The sequence below is a fragment of the Scomber scombrus genome, chromosome 19 (assembly GCF_963691925.1).
Source record: "Scomber scombrus chromosome 19, fScoSco1.1, whole genome shotgun sequence".
In the NCBI taxonomy this organism is placed as follows: Eukaryota; Metazoa; Chordata; class Actinopteri; order Scombriformes; family Scombridae; genus Scomber; species Scomber scombrus.
In genome coordinates this window covers 18,220,330-18,238,688 of record NC_084988.1, presented here as the reverse complement: position 1 = coordinate 18,238,688, position 18,359 = coordinate 18,220,330, and the positions used below count along the sequence as shown (strand labels likewise).

The window sequence follows — 18,359 nt, the reverse complement described above, 5'->3', positions numbered from 1 at the left end:
TACACAGTGTGACAGGACAGCAGTGGGGGCTTAGACACATTAGGTAGAATCTGGTCTGTGGCCAAAATCCAATTAACTTCACCTTGCCTATACAAAACAACAACTACTATTGCTTTTGGGGACTTTGAAACTGAAAAAACAAATCAACTGAATATATCATATACAGGATGTTTTAATGTTTTGCATTGTATGGCCATTGTGACACAAAAATACAGGTTACACAGAGTTTGTAGCAAAAATAGCAGCATGGAGGAAATAAGCTGACATTACGGGTGGAGCATTGACCATAATTTAACCAATAACCAGTAATTAAAATATTCCCTGTAGTAATTCCTCTTTACCAGTAGGTGGAAGTGAAGTCCAGGCTAAGCGACACTTCTAATCTCTGCTCCATCTAAACCAATGACAACCTTCGTGAATCCTGAGATGGTTGAATGCCCATACATGGACTCTTTTCCTTGTACTGTTAAATGTAAGATTTCTTGGAAAAAACAAACCGATTTGAAATCTGCCATGTTACAAAACACTCACACAGTATTACTTGCTTATTATTAACATTTTATTTCTTTGGTATCATTTTTCTTTCCACACTAGTTACATATAAACATGTTTTACAAGGTATATTTGACCAAAATATTCGGCACATACGACTTTGGCAACATAGAGTACAAACTCTGCTTTAAACGTGTCTTAACATTACCAGGTATTTAGTTTCTCAGTGCCGATGTAGTAATAAGGGTGCGTTTGTGCATCTGTGAGGATGTAGACATTGCGTGAAATGATATTGAAACTTGATGTGCAAGCCAGTATAGGCTTGTAGTAGCTTTTGCTCTACTGTATGTCACTCCTCTAATGCGCATCCCTGAGCACCTTAACAGCACTGGCACGCACATATATACACACACAGAGGAGGCACTCAGATTTTGATCATTGCCACACATGGCTGTATGTGAATGAGCGGTCTGTAAAAAAACAAAAAAGCAAAAAAAATATCAAGTGTTATTCAAAAACAGAAACTTGATCTTGGACAGACATTTCCAGCTGGACAACAGCCTTGCTACTGAATGTCTACTGAGCCGGTGGAAGACCACAGCAGTTCATTAACATCTGTACTAACATTAATACATTCATACACAAACAAAGTGCTGACATGAGTGCATATTAATAGGAGTGCTAAAAGGTCCAGGAAAAAGAAGAGTCTTTGCAAAGCATCACATACTGTACAAGATTAAAAGACAAAACATAATAGCAAATAAAACCAAATGCAGATTAAGAACTGCTTACAGATTTAATGAAGATCATGATGTAATACAGTACTTTCTGCCAGTGAAGTACCAGTGTGGAGACATTAACAGTAACTCAACCTGTAGATACCACTACCTTCCTCAATGGTGTGTCTGGATATTCTGAATTGCAATATGATGGTCAATGACAGTCTTTATTTTAAAGGCTACAATATGTGACTTTTTGTATTAAAAAGGAGAATATGTAAGTATGTAAGATTTGAGAATGCAAACCACAAGGAATTCAACACTGACTGTGTAACCAATGATAACCAACTAATCAATAAACAATGTAATGCTGTTCTTATCTTTCTGGAAACTACCATGTCAAACTACACTTAAATTGGAAATGTATAGTTGTTTTTTCAAAGGTTCCATCACACTGAGATGAACAGTATGCATTACTCAGTTATTACCACAAGTATGTGCAAAATCTTAAACAAAAAGCTAAGATATGCTGCACCTCAAAGGGCAAACAAGTATTTTAATGTCAAAAAGTTGCAGATTGTAGCTTTGAACATCATTTCTTGCTGACAGAAAAACATCAGTTTCTCTGGTTTTCAGACAGCCAACAAAAGGTATGGTAAAGTATTAAGGGAGCCATCATTATAATTGACTTATAGTATGTGATGAGTACTTAAGGATCCACAAAAGGATTGACTGTTAGTACATCCAGCAGTCACATCTCAAAGTGTCGGTACATGCTCTCCACGTAGCTCAGGACCCTTTGCCAATCAGGGCCACCGGCTCTCAGCATCTCCACTACAGTCTGTTAAACAACCAAATTTAAAGACTTTACTCTTTACACTTTACAAAATCAACCATGTCATAGAGAAGTTAGTTTAAGCTCTACAGTAAAATGAATTTATAATTCATTTAAACACACTAAAGGCTTACCAGAGATTGTGCAATCCCAACAGTCTCTCCTGTTTTGAATGCCAGACTGAGATTCTCCCTCTAAAAAAAAATAGAACAATTGATGCATTGAACATCATAAATCACCAGGTCCTATCCATTACACAGGTACCAGGTACTGTTTCCTACCTTGTTCTCAGGACTAAGGGTGCTGTAAGGGATGTGTGAAGGGAGGTAGGTGTGGTAGACAGCACAAAACGCGAGACCATCCACCCAGCTGCTGCTAAAGTTGGTAATGTCAATATTCTTCATGGAGAGATAAGATAAAAAGGAGAATGGGATCATCACATGAGTTTCAATGGTTTCATATACATTTAAAACACTAGTACAACTATAATATAATTAAAATGTAAAATCCGAAAAGGATGATGCATTCAAGAGATGTTGGTAAAGTAAAATTCTGACTTTCTACTCCTGTTACTGAACATCACAACAGCATGCAGTATTCATGCAACTTAACATATTTTTTCAAGATGAGTATATGCTGTAATCGTATTTTGAACAAACCATACTTAGCTACTGTTGTTAATTATTATCAGTGCTAATGTGCTAAAAAGTACTGCTAATAAACGTAGTCTTGCGAAGCTTTATGGAAGACTTCATATCCAGGGTCACCTTATAGCCTTGGGTTCGGCTCTGACACCAGCGTAGCAGTGAGTTTCTCTTCGAGCCTCCATGGCGACGCAACAGCAGATTGAAACCATCCTGGGACCTGTCAACAACAAGACAACAAACTGCTGAGAGGCTCCAAATTTTTTGTTTTAACCCTGCAGGAGTTGTTGTTATAAGTTGAACTTTAGTTACATGAAAATCTTGTCACACAGTGGACTCAGTTATCGGAAAGAAAATGTAATGAACACATCAAGTAAGAGATGTGTTTTGGCCTCAGTACTGATTTTTATGAGTTCACAAGACAAATGTACTTGGGTTGAAACAAGTAATTAGATTTACCCAGGATGTAACAATCAGGTTTGTCTGTAGGACAAAATTGCCTGTTCTTCTGTGTGTGTGTGTGTGTGTGTGTGTGTGTGTGTGTGTGTGTGTGTGTGTGTGTGTGTGTGTGTGTGTGTGTGTGTACTCACTTGGTGGGCGGCAGCTCAGTGAGGGCAGAGTTGTACTTGTTTAAAGACTCCTCACGTTTTCCTGTAAAGAAACAAAACAAGTCATGATTATGAAAAGTTCAGTTATACAACCCTTAAACATGTAAATATTAAGAGTTTAGATGTTTAAAGGAGCATTAACTGATGTTTGAAACACTTGGGGGATGCAGAACAAGCTAGGAAAGCTAAAAAACTAACAGAGGCTAAAAAAGAGTGTAATGGCAAACTTGCTAGCAAGCAATTGCCTGTTCCAGTAGAAAGTGAGTCCAATATTCTCGCTCTTTTAACTCTCTTGTTTTGGTCTCCACCATCTCCTGAGAAACATATCTGGCTATTTTGGAGCTAAATACACCACAGGGATACTGAACTACACACATCGCACATTTACTTTGCACTAAAATCAACACTGCCAATCTGTTGTATATACTTTTGTACATTACATCTTATTTTATTTACTGCTATTTTATTATGTATAGTTTATTCTTTATATTTTGCTATTTTAGTATGTATAGTTTGTTTTTCTTATATTCTTATTCTTTATATCCTTATACTATATGTTGTTATTGTCACTGTATCGTCACTATGTGTCTGTGTAATGCTGCTGCTACACTGTCATTTCCCAGCTTGGGATCAATAAAGTATATCTATCTATATCTATCTATCTAACCAAACATTGCAGGCTGTAAAACTCCATAGAGTTGAGGGAAACTGCAGAATCAGCTAATTGTTATCTGTGGGTTCACCAGTCAACTCTTTCTTAAAGAGAAAGAGTGCTGGGAAGTTCAAACAAAAGTGGTGCTCTTTGGTAGTGAACACAAAAGTTCAAAACAGAAGAAAGGTCCAGGGCACTCTTCTGGCAAAAGGTTTAATAACCTTTATTCAGATGGCTTTTTCACAGGGAAATTCTTAAAAACATGGACAATACTTGTGCATGTTATAATTAAGCTTGGTTACAACCAACATGTACACATACATACAGTGCCCTGCAAAAGTATTCATACCCCTTGAACTTTTCCACATTTTGTCACATTACAACCACAAACTTAAATGTATTTTATTGGGATTTTATGTGATAGACCAACACAAAGTAGCGCATAATTGTGAAGTGGAAGGAAAATGATACGTCGTGGTCAAGATTTTTTACAAATAAAAATCTGAAAAGTCTGACGTGCATATGTATTCAGCCCCCCTGAGTCATTTCAGCCAGTTCAGTCAGATTGGATGGAGAGTGTCTGTGAACAGCAATTTCCAAGTCTTGCCACAGATTCTCAGTAGGATTTAGATCTGGACTTCTAACACATGAATATGCTTTGATCTGAACCATTCTATTGTAGCTCTGGCGGTATGTTTAGGGTCGTTGTCCTGCTGGAAGGTGAACCTCCGTCCCAGTCTCAAGTCTTTTGCAGCCTCTAACAGGTTTTCCTCCAGGATTGCCCTGTATTTAGCTCCATCCATCTTCCCATCAACTCTGACCAGCTTCCTTGTCCCTGCTGAAGAAAAGCATCCCTACAGCATGATGCTGCCACCACCATGTTTCACGGTGGGGATGGTTTGTTCAGGTTGATGTGCAGTGTTAGGTTTCTGCCACACATAGCGTTTTGCATGTAGGCCAAAAAGTTTAATTTTGGTCTCATCTGACCAGAGTACCTTCTTCCACATATTTGCCGTGTCCCCTACATGGCTTGTGGCAAACTGCAAATGAGACTTCTTATTGCTTTCTTTCAACAATGGCTTTCTTCTTGCCACTCTTCCATTAAAGCCAGATTTGTGGAGTACACGACTAATAGTTGTCCTGTGGACAGATTCTCCCACCTGAGCTGTGGATCTTTGCAGCTCCTCCAGAGTTACCATGGGCGTCTTGGCTGCTTCTCTGACTAATGCTTTCCTTGTCCAGCCTGTCAGTTTAGGTGGACGGCCATGTCTTGGTAGGTTTGCGGTTGTGCCATACGCTTTCCATTTTCGGATAATGGATTGAACAGTGCTCCGTGAGATGTTCAAAGCTCGGGATATGTTTTTATAACGTAACCCTGCTTTAAACTTCTCCACAATTTTATCTCTGACCTGTCTGGTGTGTTCCTTAGTCTTCATGATGCTGTTTGTTCACTAATGTTCTCTAACAAACCTCTGAGGCCTTCACAGAAGAGCTGTATTTATTCTGAGATTGAAGTACACACAAGTGGACTTTATTTACTAATTAGGTGACTTCTGAAGGCAGTTGGTTGTACTGGATTTTATTTAGGGGTATCAGAGTAAAGGGGGCTGAATACATATGCACGTCACACTTTTCAGATTTTTATTTGTAAAAAATCTTGAACACCACATATAATTTTCCTTCCACTTCACAATTATGCGCTACTTTGTGTTGGTCTATCACATAAAATTTCAATAAAATACATTTAAGTTTGTGGTTGTAACGTGACAAAATGTGGAAAAGTTCAAGGGGTATGAATACTTTTGCAAGGCACTGTATATGATTTGTTTGTGCATGGGTTGTAATCCAGCTCGAGTTTAACCTTTCACATTACACGTAGTCATTTGAGTGATTATGTATGTAAAAAAACGGATTAGTGCCGCTAAGTATGTTTTTGGCATTACATTTTAAGCTACAGTATACAGTAAAGTGAAAAAAACACAAACAGCTGTATGCAAAAGTTTGAACACCCCTTGACAAATAACATTTTGGTGATTTTTTATTACAAAAGATGTAGTCTCTAGGATATGGAAAGTCCTCTGAGTCTTCAAACCTTGTGTCAACACTCAGCAACCATGGGTTCCTCTAAGCTGTGCAAGACTTAAAAATGGACGTTATTGATGCCCACAGTGCAGGTGAAGGCTAAAAGAAGATAGCAAAGCATTTTCAGCTTGAAGTTTCCACAGTGTGAAATGTAATTAAGAGATGGCAGTTGAGGGGAACTGTGGAGGTCAAGATGAGACCTGGAAGACCAAGAAAACTCAGCTCGTATGCTGGTGAGAAAGGCAAATCAAAACCCCTTTTTGATTGCAAAAAACCTGCAGGAAGATTTAGCAGTCTCAACAAGACCTTCATGGAAGAGACAGTAGAAGAAAATGTTACCTGTGTTCTCATCATAAAATCCAACATCAGAAGAATGCAACAGAACATCTACAGACGACTGATGTGTTCTGGAAACAAGCGCTGTAGACTGATGAAGAACTCTTTGGACACAATCAGCAAGTTATGCTTAGAGAAAAAGAAAAGAGCATGAAAGGAACACATTGCCAACTGTTAAGCATGGGGGTGGATCTTTCATGCTGTGGGGTGGCATTGCGGCCAGTGGTGCAGCTAACATTGCACGGATTAAAGGAAGAATGGATTCCACTAAATACCAGCAAATTCTGAAAGCAAACATCCTACCATCTGTAAAAAAGCTGAAGCTGAAAAGAGGATGGCTTCTACAACATGATAATAATCCTAAACATACCTCGAAATCCAGCATGGATTACCTCAGGACATGCAAGCTGAAGGTTTTTGATTGGCCATCACAGTCTCCTGACTTAAACATAACTGAAAATCTGTGGGTAGTTCTTAATAGAGCTGTGTATTCCAGATGGCTCAAGAATATTACAGAACTAGAAGTCTTTTGCAAGGAAGAATGGGAGAAAATCCCAAATTCAAGAACTGTAGCCCATTTTAGTTGGCTATAAAAAGTGCTTGCCATATCCAGGAAATCTTTTCAATCAAAAAAAACAAACACCAAATATGTTATTTGTCAAGGGATGCCCAACCTTTTGCATACAACTGTAAACACAAATACATACTACACGATACATTACCATACTGTGTACACATACACACACACGCACCTGTATCAGTGTTCAGCCTGCTGTCTTGCAAATCCAGACTTTTTCTGCCTCTAATTTGCCCCACAGTCTTGAAAACAAACAAAATTCCTTTGGATTAAGTCAAATCATTAAATTCACAGCAAAGAAGCTGACTAAGCACTTTCCAATTACCTTGCTAATGACAAAAGTAATAAAATATCTTCTTAAAGACAAGGTAAAGAATCTCACCTTGTTTGAAGATCCAGCTGTTGTGGCAGTGTTGGACTGGGAGGTTCCATTCTGCAATGTGGGGGTGTCTGAAGATGGTGGTAATCTGGACAGGCTTCTGTAACATTACAATACAGAATTAGAAGAACAGAGCCGATCAACAAGACTGTTTTTAATAGCGGTTTTCTGAGACAGCTGCTCAACTTGGCTCCAGCTGTAAATTTAACAGTTCAATCTGTCTTCAAGTCGCCCTGTGAAGCTCTGCGGTTTGAATGCAATACTTTGAAAGAAAACCACAATCACAGTCCTGACCAAATAGTTTGACTGTTACCCATTTGTGACAGACAGAAAATGTGCAAAACTTTAAAGAGACTTTGTTTTGAAATATTTGACACATTACAGTGCATGCAGTGCCTTAATAAAGGGAGCCAGATTAAGTGGACTGTTTTCAGATCATTATTATAAACAGCCAATCTCACCTTGACCTCTCTGTGGTCATCGTCCTTCGTGTCTCACTAGAGCACACCTCCTCTGCACTTCTATCCTCATTGGTCACATTTCTCAGATAACGTTTGGTCACACCCTTGCAGTCTGTTCTGGCCTCCTCGCTGACGTCATTCTTCATCACTTCATTCTGACTCCCACTTTGCGACGCCTCTCGTCCCAACCTGTACACCTCCCTCTCCCTGCCCCTCGGGGTCCCTTCTTTGCTATTATTTGGTTCGCCGTTGAGCTTCACCGGTTCCTGACATGGAGCCTGGACGTCAGTTTTGCCTTGAGTCTGGGTTAGAGTAGCCAGTCTCTGCCTGCTCTCCTTCAATTCCCCTCTCAGGGTGACCAGCTGCATGTCAGCCTCCTTCTGTCTCTGCTGGGCAGCAGCCAGTTCCCTCTCAACATCCTTCTGGGCCGTTCGGAGCGCAGTCAGCTCTTCTTCAGCCTCAGCTCGTAGACGGTCAGCAACGGACACTGCCACCTGTAGGTCAGCCTGGAACTGTAGCCACTCCCCACGCTCCGTCTGGAAGGCAAAAAAAGCGTGCACTTAAAACATAGACTGCAACGCACCAGTTGTCCCTTCATTTATCTGACTTTGCAAGTCAAAACTTGTATTCATAAAGGTGTGGATTTGTCCCAAAGTGCATGTGTACTTAAACCCTTTCTAATTCACCGGTACAGAAGTGCAACTAGTTGTAAAGGCAAACCTCATAAAAAGTGACATGGCTCATAAGTTTAAGTAGGTCTATATACAGACCCACAGATCACTCACATCAATTCACTTTGCTTGTGGTTTTGTTACAGTCTTAACAGACAGGTTAGGCTACAAAACTCCAACAAACATTAATCTACTTCTATTTGAAAAGGATTACAAATGGCATTTTTAAACCCAAATTGGATATGACTACCAAAAGCAAACATAGCTGAACCCACAACAGACAATGACTTTAATCAAATGAACAACTATCCATTCGACCCTCATTAGAGACTAAAAGTGAACGAGTGGCAAGCCTCAGCAAGCAGAGGGGAGTGGAGCTGATAAGTCAACTTTAATAAAGCCTAACTGAATCATGGGCCAAACATTTTTGCCCAGAGTGTTTTATTGATATCATCTGACATCAAGTTAACACGAATATGTGTTTACTTGCACAATTTTTTAGAAAAAAGGACATCTAACAAATTTCAGCACACACACATACACAAAATAAGTATTGGGCAACATTTTTTGGAGCAGAGCCAAGAACAAATAATGCAACTGCTTTCTGTGTCATCAACCTTGTCACTCCATAGGTATTTCCCTTGTTATCCACTGTTATCCATCAGAAATTAGCAGCAGATAAGAAGAATACAAGAACCTCCTGGAACAAATTCAGATTCATATCTGAGAAGATGACTGACTAACGTAGAAAAAGATTTCAGTTCACTGTCTTTGAAAGTATCCCAGTCTTGAACATGGACAAACACTGCCCCTGTGGATATAGTACATACTCATCAAAAGAGGCTCTCAAAGCCAATGAAGCCACAAGGTAAATGATACCAGGCTATTAAAAAACGTTTAGCAACCATCATCATAAAACGGAATGAGAACGAAGGGAACAAAGAAAGAAAGGACAATAAAAGTGGCTGAAATCATGCAAAGATTTAACAGAGCTAGCATAGTGACTGTGGAGAAATGTAAGCCAGAGAGATGTGAGGGAGGGCTGAGGAGAGGAGGGGGCTGGGTAATTAGATGAAGAATGGATGGCGATGTGGAGGAGGAGGCGATATCTGAGCCAAGTTGCTCTCTTGTCTGACCAGTGACTCAAGACCACAGCTGGACCCGATTACACTGAATACACAGACCATATTCCATTTTTCTCTCCCACACATACACCTCCCTTATTCTTTTACCTCACCACCAAACCATATTGTAAAGTTTTCTCACACACATCAGTTTCATAGATTGGAATGCACACTCTTCCCTGGAAATGAGTCAAATAAATAGAAGGATATTGGTCCCTGTTTGGAGGCGATCTATATTAGGAAATACTGAAAATTCAACTTGGACTTGAAGGATCTTGTCATCACAGAGCCTTTGTTATCTGGACGTGAACACTCCAACTGGAGCGTGTCTGTTTAAGGAAACAGGAAGGGGCGCTTCTCAGTGATAAGGGTGTGGATTGTCAGTTTTAAGACACATGCACACACCCACTTAGTCCCTACAGAGCTGACCTAGTGCCCCACTGCAAGACCAGATGTGGTATCCAGTATTCACACAGACACACACACACACATCTATACTCTTGATGCACATCTTACTTCCTGATATTTCTTGGAAAGGGTCCAGCACCCTTGGAGATTGTGTATGTGTATGTGGGTGTGCACGTGTGTGTTCAACCCATGTGTCCCTATTTCACCTCCACACCCAGTCTTTCTAACACATACTTTTAGAAACATCCCAACTCTGTAATGGCTCCTCTCTCCAACTTTCCACAGTCCGTTGAATCCACCTATTAACAGATATTTCATCCCTCTACAGCTGCCATACAGATACAAAATGGCCAAAATTCACCTCAGCTGGCACTGGCACTTACAATTTGCATTCCTAAACATCCGGAGACATCAAAGAAAAAGGTAACAAGTCAATGTAATTTATTCTGCACTGCAAATTCAACACAGCATGAACATTCACGAATGCAGCCCTCCTCCTCCAATTCTCCAATCCAAGCTCACAAAATCTTCATTCTAAATTTGAACAGCTTCTGTAGCCTCAAGATACATGGCTTCTTGAGTCCAGGGTTGCTGGACCTGCAGATCATTCCAGAAAATCTCCGGCAGCATTCACCTGGAACTGATTCCAAAGTAGAGTTTCGACTAAATCTCCAGGAGGTAACTAAATCTGACTAGCCACGCACACACACCCACAACCCAGCCATGAATGGAGTGTTTTCATTTTTGTTGGTTAAGACAATTGAAGACTGATGGAGCACATAAGCACAGACAGATGGCACATTGGATAACATCCTTAGTAGTTTACTGTACATTGGGTAGTCATCTTTTTTCCCCCCAACATTCAGTTTAAATACAGTACATCCGAAATACATTACGACTGGTTGACAGAAGACAGACAGAAGCATTTGGGAATGTGAAGATGAAGACAGATGAAGAGGCACCGAGGAGAGGTTTAGCTGACAGAATGTGACTGGAAGAATGATGGCTACTTAAATAACACAGTAAAAAAAAAGGTTAAAAAACAGGGGGTCATATCTGAAGAAAAAGAGCTTAAGAAACTTGGGGTTAGACAGAAAGATTGATGGAAGTGGAAGAACAGAATAGGAGGGGAGGAAATGAGATAGAGGAAGGGTGGGGAGAAGAAAGAAAGAGGAAGCAAGGGATGAGATATAAGAGAGTATTACACCAAAAGTTGTAGGGTAGTTGTTGTGAGTTCTTGCGCTCAGGGAGGAGCGGTCAGCTTTCTGATAGAGAAAGAATGAGGGAATGAAGAAAAGGCAGAGAGGCACAGCAAGGGGAGAGGGAGGTAGGCGGTGGGGCTCCCTACAAAACCAATTGCACTCGCCAAGACTTTCAATGCATCTGTACATGTTTGCAAGTCTTCTGTCTCACGTGCACCACACACACAAAAACACATGGCCAGCCAGTTTCTGCAAGCTGCAGCCCTCAACCCTCCTCCTCCTCCTCCCCCCCTTGCCTCGCCACACTGCACAAAACAAGTTTTGTCTCCTGAACAGCCGAATGTGAACCCCCTCCTCCGCACTACTCTCCCCTTCTCCAGCTCTCCCCAAAAAAGGCTCCCAGGACAGCAGAACAGACTGAGAGGGTTCATAAAGTTGAGCTTTGCTAGCTTATATTGCCCTACTGAGAGCCCACGTAAACACAGTGTTGGATTGCCCCGATTTCTAATACATGGCTACCTCTCAGTGCTATACCACAGTCTCTATGAGGTTTTGCTGGCCTATGCTAGGCTTTTATATCCAGGCCCTCGTGGGGATGTGGGAAAGTGGGAAAGTGGGAAAGTGGAAAAGAGAGGAAGGAAAGACAGGGGAGAGGAGGGTTAGAATATCAAGAAGAGAAAAAGGTGGCATGAAGGAGGTGTGATGAGTAGAAGAGAATGTGAGTAGCTACATGATGGTCATGTGCGTCAGATTAGCACTTGTTTGCAATTTAATGCAATTATAATAATTTTGATTGTAATACACTGCAAAAAGAATAATATAAACAATTGTAGTCACTGAGAGAAGAAAAGATGAGAAAGAGGTGGGTTTGAGGGAGGCATACTGTAGGTCATATTCCAGCTGTTGTAATCTGTGACAGAACTAGAGGAAGCTGGGAGCCTCAGGCTACAATCCTCATAAGGGAGGGTCAGGAATTGGAATGACCGACTGACAGGAAATTACCGCAAAATATCACCATCCACATAAGAGCATGGAATGCCTGAGCAATTGGACTGTGGAACGCTTGTGGATCTTTTATTCTTATAATGACTCATAAATGGAGTCGGGGACTAAATAATGAATCATTCCATAATAGCTGGTAGGCCCCCTATAAAACAAACATATCGTGTCTGGGTCAAATAAAAAGAGAGAAAAACTTTAAGGATGAAACATTTCTGAGAAGGCTTGCTGCAACTGAATCTTCCCTTCTAACTTGTCCACTCTCTTAATGTTTTAAAAATGTAACAATAAAGGCAATAGGTGTCCTGCTACCAGTCAAGACTGATGTTCTCCATTTGTAAAGAGGAGTCACAACTTATGCAACTATGTCTTTGATCACCACACGTGAGCTACGAGACACTTGGACAGAAGATGACCTCGACTATTTTCCTCTCTTGGGCCTCTCAGGAGAAACAGAGGACAGGAAGACCTCCATTAACAGAGCTGAGGCTCCAAGAGGGCCAAGTGGGGCCTATTCCAGGACTTATTGTGATAGGGGGGGTTGGGGGATGACAGGTTGTTATCTCTCGGATGAAAGGTCAAAAGCACTACACTGACTTATAATTGGAGTAAGTGACTTCCTGTTTACATAGCTATACTTCCAATTTAGCGTTTCATGTGTGGAAAACTAGGACTTCAGAAAGGGGAAAGATACATTTGAATGGCGACTGCAGAAACCTTTGAAATTAATAAACAAAAACCAAAAAACCCTACCATGATGCCATTAACTAGAAAAAAAGAACAGGACAGAACATATTTAAAAACAAAAGCCTTTTCGAGCATGTCTCACCTGTAAAGTGCTCTTCAGACTCTTCACTTCTGTCACTAGACACTTCAGTATATCTGAGGGAACGGTGCAAACAAGTCAGAGAACATCACATGCATATCTAACACAAAAACAATGTCAAGGAAATAGATTTGCCCTTCTTAAAACAGTGAAATGCTGAACCCACAATGAAATAAAATGTCATACAAAACATTGTAGGCGGGAATATTATTCAGTACTATTGTTGAAAGACAAATCATTCTTGCCTGCTTTGTTTGTGGCCCCATCCTGACTTGCTGTGATACCCAACGTAGTCCTACATTCCTCCAGCAGCATCTCCACTTCCTCATCCTGGCTGTCCCCAGCCTCCAGACTTGGCAGCAGAGACTGGCTGAGACCGCTGTCCTTTTCTCTCCAGTTCTGCTTGGAAGAGCTATGCACAACAGGTAAGGAACTAGTTGGAGATGAGAGGCTCTTTGTGGGGCTGACAGCCACACACTTCCCTTGAGCAGCTGGAGTCCGAGGGGTAGAGGTAGAAGGACCTCCATTCCTCCCAAGAGCAACTTGGCCTTTCACCGCCACAGTATTTCCTGGCTTGTTGTGCACTGGGCTAACTCCTGGACCAATTGGAGAGCTGTTTGAGATGACTGGTGGATGAGGCCTCCAATCAGGAGGGGGAACAGGAGAGGTCGGGGTGGTACTCGGCTGTGATTTCTTCCCACTGGAGGTGAGGACTGGGACTGGAGGTGGGGATGAAATTGGGGCTGCAGAAGAAGGTTGAGGTGATGTAGGGGGAAGGAATTGGGGGACAGCTGGCAGGTCACTCTGTGGAGAAGTAGGAGGAGTGTGGAAACTATCCACTGGGGCCCCTAGAGAAAAAAGAAGTGAATTCAGATAAAATAAGGATCTTAAAAGACCCCACACCAGACATGATTCAAGATGTATAAAAATACTGTAACACTAACACTCTGCTGAGAAACTGATGTCTGATGTTCCATCAAAAAAGATCAATTACCTAGTTAAAAATCTTTAGAAAAGGTACTAAATCTAGACCCTCTCCCTCTTTGTAAGATCCTGAATTTATGAATATACATATATTTTTCATTTCAAAAGTTCTGCAAGAGCAGATGAATGTAATGTGAAAACAGCCTTATAGTGTCAAACTCTGTACATAAATCACTCTGCACAGTAAAGTTCAAACATTCAAATGAAGTATAAATATACAAAACCTATTTTGAGTTGAGAGGAACTTTAAGCTCTGAATAATTGAGACACAGGAAAACAGATTGAAAGAAGTGAATCGTGGCCACACCGAAGGAAGCAAACAGTTTAGTGGTCACTAGTCTGGCATGTTGACACTGAAAACACCATTCAGTGAGGTAACCAGACCAGCAAAGGCCCTTATTGGCCAGCAATCATCCAGGCCATGCCCCTGAAGAAGAATACTTTAATTGAGACATTCCTCTTGGACTGCTCATCCACATTGCTGCTGCGACATTCATTCTTCTAATTCAGGAGCACACATACACAGAAGACAAATGCATGTATTTACAGCATAAATTTGAGCTTGACACAGTAACAATAACGCATTTAGACCTTTTAAGTCGAGGTTCCTTGCCCTTCACAGCATGTCACCGAAAATAATTTAAGAAGTTATGGGAACCACTGGGCGTCATGTCTCCTTTTCTTTCCCCCTTTTCCTTGTTTGGACAAAAGCCTCCCTAAAATGAATGATTTTTTTTCATGTTGTAAGAACAGCAGTTATGCACCACCTGCTGTAAGCCAAATCACTGGAAAAGAATGACAGGATTGTCTAATAACTTTCTCATGCCACCCCTGCTTTTTATTTCTTCATTCCAATCCTTAATGTGCTCGTCCAACCATACGCATGGGTGGCAGATTGACTGAATGAGAGAGAGTATGTGTGTGTGTGTGTGTGTGTGTGTGTGTGTGTGTGTGTGTGTGTGTGTGTGTGTGTGTGTGTGTGTGTGTGTGTATGTGTGTTCGTTGAAGTCTGTAGGTGAGGGTGTGTGTCAGATAGCATTAGACTTCCTATGATTAATCTGCTGCCCTTGTGCTGAGCTGGGGAATTTTGCCGATTCATCACAGCTGGCCCGGCGGGGCCAGAACGAATCACACAGGGACGCAAGGAGAATGACCACTCACTGAGCAACACACAGGAGGGCTGCCAAGATTCCTGCTGCCGCTCAGCGCACACACATGCACACACACATGCACACACACACTTAGCCTTTCCGCCTGCTTCCCCTTTTGTTGGCTTCACTTTCACAATGACTCCTCATCCACCCCTCTTTCATACTCACTTTTCTTGTACCATTCCTTTTTCCCTCTACCATTCTTTTCTTCTACATGTATCAGAGTTTTGAGGTGTGCTGCCCTTATTCTAAAAAACACATTTCTAAACATTAGGCCAAAACACACTGCCAGTCATGTGTGTAGTGGCAAACATTTCAAATCCACTTAAGAACACAGAGACACACCAAAGGAGAGTCAAAGAAAGTGACTTGAGTAGAGCTAGCGAATTTGGAAAAAAGAAAGAAAGAAACGCAGGCTCGTGTGTGTGTGTTGACCTACCTGTGGGTCCATGGCTGTCCTTGCTGGAAAAGTTGCCCATACTGCAGCCACTGATGCACCCCGCAGGTGCTTGTTGCACTTTCACTCAGCCTGGACCAAAGTGGTACTGTGGAGGTGACCTACACACAGACACACACACACACACACAGACACACACACACACAGACACACACACACAGAGAAATGATAGATGAAGTCACACACACATATGCACTGTTCTCCAAGAACGGTGAGTTCTAGTCTGAACCGACCCTTTCAGGTTTATGATAGACTGATTAAGTTTACGGAGAATTCATGTTACACATTCGAATGACAGCCTATAAAACAAATCCGTGCCTTTACACAATGAGGTTGGGTGAGGTTATCTGCAGGACACTCCAGTGTGACCACATGTAACACAGCTATTGGCATGTTTCGCTTAAATGCATCTAATTAGTACGCATGAGGAATGCGCCAGAACCAACACAGAAGAACACAAATAAGAGGGCCATCGAAACCAATTAAACTGGAGAAAGTTGGCAAAATAGTTTCTAGATCACATGTTGATAAAACTAACGTACAATTCCGATCTAACGGCATAAACTTTAAAGCCTGATCAAACTTTCACACGGAAGCTTGAATTAAGTCCGTATCCAAAAATTTGAAAACATGTTGCGATACTTTGTGACCAACTGGTTTAAACACCGTACCTCTAGTTTGGAAAGGATTACAAAAAAATGGTTACAAACCCTTGAAAGCGGACAAATAAATCCAAAACCCTTTTGTTCTAAGTTTGGAACTCTCCTCCACGCAATGCTTCCTCCAGCGTTGCTTAACCAAGCGCACTGCCTCGCCGAGTCTTCACTGAGCAGAGCCAGTGGTAGGCAGAGAAATGCAGCTGCATTTTCTTTGAGAAAAGTTCAATTCACATTCTATTTTTTTTCCAGGAGAAAACATATTTACATGAAGACGAGGCCTGACTGTTACCCGCACAGCAGAGCAAAGTGCAAAAAAGTTTGAACATCGATGACTGATGGCACAGATCATGCGCTGGATGTGTCCACTGGAGGGCACAGTTAGGCTGCATTAGGAAAAACCTGTTGCCTATTGGATGTGGCTGCCCTCCTCATTTATCTCATCACTTACTATGATGATGGGCTCACACAGACTGATGACCCACTGACCTACAGTGCCAGGCAGCTCCAGAGAGTCATTTCCTACACGTCTTTTCAACACTGTGGAGATTCAGACCTCCTCAAAGGTTGCTTGTATTCTGTATCACAACAAATTTAAAGATGTCAGTTTCAGTGCATCTGCATCTGCAGATTTAATGGGTGGCCTGATTACTCATTAGTATTATTGAAATTGTTTGGGAATGTTGTAAAAACCCTTCCATTTATGCAAATAACTAGGCCTACCTACACATCTTTTTTCACTGTTTATCTCATGGAGTCTGCATGTCCAGGTGCCTTGTTGGATTGAATATGTGTATTTTGTTCTTTATTTTTTTGTGAATATTTAGTGTTATGTGTAGGTTGTTAATGGCAGAATTAAACTAAAATGTATGAGTTCATTGTTGATGAATATTATCTGTCGGCAATGAGATGTAAAATATCCACTGGTGATTCCAGCATCTGCACAGTTGTAAACAGGAAACAGGTAAGTGGTGCAGGTTGCATGGTCACTGGTATTTTCAGGTCCAGCAGACATTTTTCAGATTCGTTAGTATGGATTGACATCAACCTGCTAACTTTAATGGCAAAAACTACAAAAACACTTTAGATAATAGCACATGTTAATGTAAAAATATGTTCTGCCCTGTTTATATATATATATATATATATATATATACACTGCTCAAAAAAATAAAGGGAACACTTAAACAACACAATGTAACTCCAAGTGAATCACACTTCTGTGAAATCAAACTGTCCACTTAGGAAGCAACACTGATTGACAATCAATTTCACATGCTGTTGTGCAACTGGAATAGACAACAGGTGGAAATTATAGGCAATTAGCAAGACATCCCCAATAAAGGAGTGGTTCTGCAGGTGGTGACCACAGACCACTTCTCAGTTCCTATGCTTTCTGGCTGATGTTTTGGTCACTTTTGAATGCTGGCAGTGCTTTCACTCTAGTGGTAGCATGAGACGGAGTCTACAACCCACACAAGTGGCTCAGATAGTGCAGCTCATCCAGGATGGCACATCAATACGAGCTGTGGCAAGAAGGTTTGCTGTGTCTGTCATCGTAGTGTCCAGAGCGCTACCAGGAGACAGGCCAGTACATCAGGAAACGTGGAGGAGGCCGTAGGAGGGCAACAACCCAGCAGGACCGCTACCTCCACCTTTGTGCAAGGAGGAACAGGAACTTTGTTCCTGCAAGACAAAGGCATTGATGCTATGGACTGGCCCGCCCGTTCCCCAGACCTGAATCCAATTGAGCACATCTGGGACATCATGTCTCGCTCCATCCACCAACGCCACGTTGCACCACAGACTGTCCAGGAGTTGGCGGATGCTTTAGTCCAGGTCTGCGAGGAGATCCCTCAGGAGACCATCCGCCACCTCATCAGGAGCATGCCCAGGCATTGTAGGGAGGTCATATGGGCACGTGGAGGCCACACAAACTACTGAGCCTCATTTTGACTTGTTTTAAGGACATTACATCAAAGTTGGATCAGCCTGTAGTGTGTTTTTCCACATTAATTTTGAGTGTGACTCCAAATCCAGACCTCCATGGGTTAATGAAATTGATTTCCATTGATATTTTTTGTGTGATTTTGTTG

The 18,359-nt window shown here is 41.5% G+C and overlaps 1 protein-coding gene across 1 annotated transcript; it reads right to left on the bottom strand.

Moving 5' to 3' along the window:
* Positions 1-1,193: 1,193 nt before the first annotated feature.
* Positions 1,194-15,703, bottom strand: si:ch211-195o20.7 (cytospin-A). Its single transcript, XM_062439786.1, has 11 exons — positions 15,590-15,703; positions 13,261-13,863; positions 13,019-13,071; positions 7,786-8,321; positions 7,328-7,424; positions 7,121-7,187; positions 3,281-3,341; positions 2,814-2,910; positions 2,328-2,444; positions 2,181-2,240; positions 1,194-2,052 (listed from the first exon to the last, which is right to left on the bottom strand). Exons 1-11 carry the CDS (start codon positions 15,627-15,629, stop codon positions 1,963-1,965), a joined length of 1,821 nt encoding a protein of 606 aa, XP_062295770.1. The 5' UTR covers positions 15,630-15,703; the 3' UTR covers positions 1,194-1,962.
* Between the last annotated feature and the right edge of the window lie 2,656 nt (positions 15,704-18,359).

Bases quoted from the DNA above. Each gene is read 5' to 3' on its own strand.
- si:ch211-195o20.7 (XM_062439786.1), bottom strand. From the start codon at position 15,629: ATGGGCAACTTTTCCAGCAAGGACAGCCATGGACCCACAG. The intron at 13,864-15,589 runs GTAGGTCAACAC...TTTTTTCTCTAG, and splicing joins GGACAGCCATGGACCCACAG to GGGCCCCAGTGGATAGTTTC. The intron at 8,322-13,018 runs GTGAGACATGCT...TTTGCCTTCCAG, and splicing joins GTCTGAAGAGCACTTTACAG to ACGGAGCGTGGGGAGTGGCT.